Source organism: Saccopteryx bilineata, chromosome 2, assembly GCF_036850765.1.
Source record: "Saccopteryx bilineata isolate mSacBil1 chromosome 2, mSacBil1_pri_phased_curated, whole genome shotgun sequence".
NCBI lineage: Eukaryota > Metazoa > Chordata > Mammalia > Chiroptera > Emballonuridae > Saccopteryx > Saccopteryx bilineata.
Window position 1 is genome coordinate 135,390,066 of NC_089491.1, and position 7,599 is coordinate 135,397,664.

The window sequence follows — 7,599 nt, forward strand, 5'->3', positions numbered from 1 at the left end:
AACATACCAAGGTTGCAGGTTTGATCCCTGGTCAAGGCACATACAAAAATCAATCAATGGCCTGACCAGGTGGTGGCGCAGTGGAGAGAGCATCAGACTGGGATGCAGAGGACCCAGGTTTGAAACCCTGAGGTCACTGGCTTGAGTGTGGCTCATCCAGCCTGAGCATGGGCTCACCAGCTTGAACCTGGGGTCGCTGGCTTGAGCATGGGATCATAGACATGACCCCATGGTCACTGGCTTGAGCCCAAAGGTCACTGGCTTGAAGACCAAGGTCACTGGCTTGAATAAGGGGTCACTCTGCTCTGCTGTACCCCCTCCAGTCAAGGCACATATAAGGAAGCAATCAATGAACAACTAAGGAACTGCAATAAAGGATTGATGCTTCTCATCTCTCTCCTTTCCTGTCTGTCTGTCCCTATCTGTCCCTCTCTCTGTCACACACACAAAAAAGAATTAATCAATGAATGAACAACAAATTGATCTCTTTCTCTCTCTTTCTCCCTCTCTCTCTCTAAAATCAATTAAAAAGAGGGGGAGAGAGAGAGACCTCAGTGTCCTCTTTTCCATAACATGTAGAATTTGGCCAAGTAAGATCTAGTCTCCAAAATTACTTTGCGAACACTTAAAAGATATTGTATCAGGAGGTTACATGGGAAAATCTTTGTTTTAGATTCAGCTGAGACTTTAAGACAATAGATGCCACATTTCAAAGTGAAATGCATGACCTCAAATATTTACAAAAGGAGATTGTGGAAATAAACTTTTGCATCTTTAGTTGACCTTCCATTGTCAGTCTATAAAAGATGTTGGAGAGGTCAAGAAAAGAGCTAGAGGCCCTGGCCGGTTGGCTCAGTGGTAGAGCATTGGCCTGGCGTGCGGAAGTCCTGGGTTCGATTCCCGGCCAGGGCACACAGGAGAAGCACCCATCTGCTTCTCCACCCCTCCTCCTCTCCTTCCTCTCTCTCTCTCTCTTCCCCTCCCGCAGCCGAGGCTCCATTGGAGCAAAGTTGGCCCGGGCGCTGAGGATGGCTCTGTGGCCTCTGCCTCAGGCACTAGAATGGCTCTGGTTGCAACAGAGCAATGCCCCAGATGGGCAGAGCATCGCCCCCTGGTGGGTATGCCGGGTGGATCCCGGTCGGGCGCATGTGGGAGTCTGTCTGACTGCCTCCCCGTTTCCAACTTCAGAGAAATAAAAAAAAAAAAAAAAAAAGAGCTAGAGAGAAGAGGGAAGATTCCTTGCACAGAACTGGTATACTTTCACCTTCTGAGCATGGCTAGAAATGTCATGGTATTTGCCTGAGTTTTTACCTATAGGCAGGAGAAGAATCCACACCACAGAGCAAATGTATGGTGGGACACAAAAATACTCTTATATAGGTATAGCCCATGAGTCATATTTATCCAGTGAAGCATTTACACTACTGGAATGTAATGATGATTTACTTTATTAAGTGATTTATTAATTACCATGGCAGAAATTTCTAGTTGTCCACCAAAATCCATTCTCCCCTTTGCCATAGTAATAGTACTGTCATAGGACAAATGTAATACCTATGTAGGCACTACATTTCCTAGACGCCCTTGCAGCTAAGAATGACATGTGGTTAAATTTTATATTGTGAGTGTAAATGGAAGTGACATGCACCTTTTCTGGGCCTTAAAACATTGCATATGCGTTTCTCCACACTTATTCTTCTTCCTGCAAATTGGAGTAAGGGGTTCCTTCAATCCAGCTTTGTCCAAGTAGGTCAGGACAGTACCCCAGGGCAGTGTTTCTCAAATGTTTCTATGCATCAAGATCACATGAAGATCCCAATAAAACAGAGATTAAGACAAATATCCAGTAGGTCTGCACTGGACCCAAGAATTTGCATTTCTGGTTCCTAAGTGATGCTGACGCTGCTGGTCCATTAACCAGACTCTGAGTAGCACAGCTGTAGAGAATGATAGGGGTGCAGGATGGAAAGAATCTGGGTTTCTGAATGTCTGTGTGGGACAAAGGAGACTTTCTACGCATCTTGGGCTGTTTTTGTGAGTGCACCATATTTTTGGGACACTTACAGCAGCTTCGTCATTTACTCTAGCCTACACAGTTATCCTGATGTTCTGCCCTCTTCTGCATGTCTCAACCAAATCTCTCCCACAATTTCCTTCTGTTTCATCTTGAACTTTCCTTCATTATAATGGAGAATAATATTGGCCATCTCTACCAAATGAATTTCATAAAAGCTGGCATCATAAGAGCTGGCAATTTTAGCTTAGACTGAGTAACTCATAAAAAGTTCTCAGAAAAGGATTTTCCTTAAAGTATCTCTCCAGATGCTTTGGGAGCTATGGGGAAGTCGGTGGTGGGCTTGGAGAGAATCAGATTTCCAGCTGTCTATATCATGGAACAAGCCTCCATTATGACCCAGCCCTTAAACATGCTACTTGAGACAGCTGAATTTGAGGAAATTTTATTTTGGAGGCAGAAATCAGAGAACATTTGGAGCTTCCAAGGACCTTGAAGAATTGCCCTGCCTTCTGGGCCACCTTCTCCAGGATTCATGTTCAAGGACAGTCTCACAGGTTGCAGCTGGCCAGGTATTGGGACAAATCCGTGTTTTTGCAGTGTTTTCCCCAGGCTCTCCTAAGGATAGAGAAGTAAAACATAGGTCAGAGGCAGGGTCAGAGTCTGTAAGGGCTCGGCTGAGAGGGAAGGTAGGGCCCACGAGATGGAGCTCATTGTGCTGTGGGAGAGTACCAGACAGGGAAGGCCTGCCCACCTAAGACACATGGGGGCGGATGCTACAGTGATGCCTGGGGGTTGGAGGGAATAACACAATCTTATTCTGCCTCATTTCACATCAGGAATCTAGACTCCTTCCAAAGTCCAGGGGAAATCCTATGCAGAGATACTGCTTGCATCAGCATCCCAGACAGAGTTTGGGCCCGCCCCTGGCAGAGTGGCTGATCTCTGCCCTTCATGGTCCCCTTACCAAGCAGACATCCCTTGAGGATCTTTCACAGCCCTCTTGATACAGATGATGTCATCATCAATGTTATCATCCAGAAACTCTGAAAAGAAAAGTGTATGAGTGGGGAAGGAAAAAGCCCTTTCCCTGTTTTAATAATCAATCATTTTTTGGAGGGGAATGCCCAGAGGAAACCCTTTATCTCTGGAGCCCCTCCATAGGTTTGCTGGGTTTTCATGCCTTCGCTAAGAATCTGTCTTTGAGCCCTGTTCCCTCCACAGGGCATCCAGGACCTGGCGGACTAGAGAGAGCCTTTGTTTCAGGCAGCTGCTTAGTACGTCCTGAGCACTGTGTGCAGGTCTGTGGACTGGTGACGCAGCGCTGTCTGTGTCAGGAACAGGACAATACGTCTTGAGAGATGGCACCCATGAAGATGAGGCTCAGTCAAGGGTTGGTGTATCTCTCTTCCACCTTTTTGGCTGGAGGATCTCTGTGGAATCCTGTTTTAGTATGAGGACTGCTCAAGTAGAGTGCCCAGTAGGTAAGGACAGTACCCCAGGGCAATCTGCTTTACGCAGTCTACTAATTCAAATAGCAATCCCATCATAAAACACTCTTTTATTCAGTATACTCAGCTTCTGCCACACAGGCCAAGGGGCAGGGGCAGGGAGTAGTGCATTCCAATTGTCACCTATGTTACCTGCCCACACTCCACCCAGCCCTCAGCGGGGAGAGTCCTTACTGCTGCACGTTGTTTTGCAGGCGTTGACTGAGGGGTGCTTGCTGTCACTGCACCACCACCTGTTGTTCAGCTGGAAGAGCCCATAGTCACTGCTGCCATTGTCATTTTTTTCATTAAAGGCCTGAGTGTCGAAGTCACTCTCATACTGAGCCATGCAGACCCCTGGGTCAGAGAGAGAAAAAGGTGTGGATAAAAAGGAGGAGGAGGTGCTCCATAGTAGGATTTGGCTTGTGCTGTATTAGAGCTACCAGAAATGGAAGTCTGTTAAGACTGAAAAGCAAAGATCCAAAATGTTAGAGGTCATTGACAATCCAGGTGTATTCCCAGGACTAATCAATAATGAGCACATGGTAAGTATGTAATAACAATTTGTTAAATAAGTTCATCTGCAATGAATCAGTCACAGTATGTTCCTCAGTCTAACCTCTCTAGCCTCACCTTCCAGTTAAATATCCAATCCTTGCCATGTGTGCACTTTTGCTTTGTACTCCAAGGTATATTCAAGAGGAGAGGTGGAGAGGTAGTAGAGGAGAATCCTAGGAAGGGATTCTGGAAATACTAGCTTTGGGGGTAACAAGAAAGAGAAGGTTTGGCATGGAGAATAATGAGACATTCAAGAGAAGTTAAAATAGTTTCACATGTGCCTACCAACGTGATGTATGACTCTTAATCCTTGCACCCTTGTCATTGACTCGTTCTCATGATCGCCATCTAATTCCCTTGTGACACTAGGAGAACCCTGTTAGATGAACTCAGCAGGTGTAGGTTATTTTTTGGTGAACAAAAGAGAAGAGGAGAGAGGTCAGGAGGCAGCACCTATTGTGCTCCAGAGACCTGGACTAAAGAAGAATGCAGGCAAAAGCAAAGGCGATGGCAGTGAAACTAGAGATAGGTAGGTTAGTCTCTGGGTTATATCCAAGGAAATATTCCAGGTCATTGGTGGGAAGGTGATTTGGAGGAGAAGCAGAAGAAACTCTATTGTAAGTAAGATAATTCCTGGTGGAAAGAGAGAAAAGGAGAACCAGTTAGGAATTGTAAGCCCTGGCTGGTTGATTCAGCGATAGAGTGTTGGCCTAGCTTGTGGATATCATGGGTTCAATTCCTGGTCAGGGCACACAGGAGAAACAACCAACCGCTTCTCTACCCTTACCCTTCCTCTCTCTCCCTCTCTTTCTCTCCCACAGCTGTGGCTTGATTGATTCAAGTGCATCAGCCCTGGGTGCTGAGGATGGCTCCAAGGAGCCTCTGCCTCAGGCACTAAAAATAGTTCAGTTATGAGCATGGCCCCAGATGGGGGTTTCTGGGTGGGTCCCAGTTGGGACACATGCGGGACTCTGTCTCTGTATCTACCCTCCTCTCACTTGGAAAAGAAGAAGAAAAGGGAGAGGGAAGAGAGACAAAAAGAACAGGAAGGTGAGTGGGAGAAAGCTGGGTCAGGGAAAGTTTGCTGGGTCGAGGAAGAGGGCCTCTTTGGGCAGAGACAGAAAGGACTGATGAGTAGTTTGTACTCACAGTTTGCCAGGCTGTACCCATGGAAGCCATCCATTCCCTTGGCCTTCATCTTCTGGGCCAGCTCACACTTGGTGAAGACTTTGGCATTGTAAGCTGCAAAGAAGCAGCTGAGGATGGAGATGATCAGAATTGACCTCATTTTTGCAGCTAGTGGAACCCAAGGACTGGCTGGTATGCCCAGGATGCTGTTGTCTTTTATACCCTTTGGGCACAAAAGCATCTCTGAGTGGGCAGTCATTCTGGCATCTGTACCAGGAAGAAGGACTTGGCTGCTGCTGACTAATTTCCCAAACTAGTCCTGCCAGAGTGAATTTCAGGGAAGGGGATGTAACCAAGAATAGTGCCAGAAATAAAGTCTCAGTAGGGGGTGGGGGCAGTCCTAGATTTGGGCAAAAGCATGGAAGGGGGGAAATGGGGCAAGAAGGGAGTTGGTAGGGGAAAGAAGTATAATTTTCAAGACTTGTGCTTTTGTTGGATTGTCCCCAAAGGGGTTGTGTTGGAAGCCAATCAACGACTGCTGGCTGACAAGGTCACAGCAGGAGAAGATCCACAACTACTGGCTGACAAGGTCACAGCAGAGAAGACCAACGGCTGCTGGCTGACAAGGTCACAGCAGTGAAGATCAATGGCTGCTGGCTGACAAAGTCACAGCAGAGAAAAGGCACAACGATACTTCCCCCTTTGACTTCTTGAATTAATTTGGCCTTTTATCCCCCCTTTTCTGGGTGTGTGCTCTCACTGATGGCACAGGGATAATAGCACCGTGCTTTCCCTGTAGATTCATAGTAATTTCTTTAGAAATGAGACAGAGGGTGTGAGTTCCACAAAAAAGCCTGTAAGCCCCTTTGCCTGGGCTCATAAACATAAGAGGCTGGCTATGATATCCCTCGAAAAGGGTTAAGTTTGTAGAAGAATTCCTTCCTATTAATCATGTTAGAAAAAATAGATTGTGACTTATGAATAGGTAGGAAACAGTAACTATACACAGAAGCACCTTTCAGCCTTCACTTAATTCATTACTTTCCCTCCCTTGCCTTTTCATGTGGTAGAGAAACTTTCCTATCTTCTTGCATACTTGACCTGCAGGTGGTGGAACACTCTGAGAAAAATAAGTTAGAACTTAACTAGTGTATAATTAGTAGATAAATAAAATTTGACTAGACAATAGGACATTAGGTAAGGTAGAGTTATTAATCAGTACTGACCTTTTAGAAGTTTGTACCAATATTGTTATTGCTGTTCAAGTTATTGTATAAATGTACTTTGAATGACTTACCACCTGATTTGTAGCTTATAGAAATGAATTAACTGTTACCTAGAAATATGTAACCATAGCAAAACAAAAACAATAATTTATCAATGTATTCTGAATATCATGTGATTGTAGCTTAGTGTGTGTGTATAAAAATAAAGCTAGACCAGCATTTGGCAGAGATGTCTGGCAGTAAATGCTAAAGAGAAAAAAGAATTCGGCTCTCTCACTCGATTCGCGCCGACGCCCGTCTCTTCCTGTGGGACCCCTGGATTCCCCCCGGGGCTGGACCCTGACAGGGTTGTCCTCATACACTTTGCTGAATTTTGGCTCATTATCTGTGCTTGGCTAGAGGTGTTTCCCCCCTCAATCTAGGGAGACCCATGACAGGAGTCATTGTATCTGTAGGGTTTGAGGCTCTTTTGGGATCTGCAATCAGTAAATCATCAGTTGAACAGAAGACTACTAGGGCCTAAGTCAGGGGTCTCCAAACTTTTTACACAGGGGGCCAGTTCACTGTCCCTCAGACCATTGGAGGGCCAGACTATTAAAAAAACTATGAACAAATCCCTATGCACACTGCACAGATCTTATTTTAAAGTAAAAAAACAAAATGGGAACAAATACAATATTTAAAATAAAGAACATAAAGAACAAGTCAATTTAAATCAACAAACTGACCAGTATTTCCATGGGAACTATGCTCCTCTCACTGACCACCAGTGAAAGAGGTGCCCCTTCCAGAAGTGCGGCGGGGGCCGGAAAAATGGCCTGTGGGGCATAGTTTGGGGCCCCTGGCCTAAGTTCATAATATCTCTGCATCTAAAAGAAGTCAATAGATCTAAACCTCAAATTATGTTTGAATGCTTTCTGATATCTGTGATCACTGGTATATGTATATACTGTACATTATTACAAATATATAGATAGTTGTGTGTGTATTTATCTATTATCAGTAATTTGTTCATGAGATTATGAAGCCTGTGAAGTCCAGATCCAGGGTTGGGTAAACAAATGTTTTTAGGTTTGCTCCCTTGTATTGGGGCAGTGCCTTGTGTGTATAGTCTATAAAAGGCTGTGATGCTTGCCCTCAGGGCGGCAGATTGCAAATAAGCATTGCCTTCCTCTTCCTGCTT

General features: G+C 45.2%; 1 protein-coding gene across 1 annotated transcript; it reads right to left on the reverse strand.

Moving 5' to 3' along the window:
• Positions 1 to 2,509: 2,509 nt before the first annotated feature.
• Positions 2,510 to 5,350, reverse strand: LOC136323720 (lysozyme C, milk isozyme-like). The gene is made up of 4 exons (XM_066255556.1): positions 5,212 to 5,350; positions 3,700 to 3,861; positions 2,982 to 3,060; positions 2,510 to 2,632 (listed from the first exon to the last, which is right to left on the reverse strand). Exons 1-4 carry the CDS (start codon positions 5,348 to 5,350, stop codon positions 2,566 to 2,568), a joined length of 447 nt encoding a protein of 148 aa, XP_066111653.1. The 3' UTR covers positions 2,510 to 2,565.
• Positions 5,351 to 7,599: the final 2,249 nt, after the last annotated feature.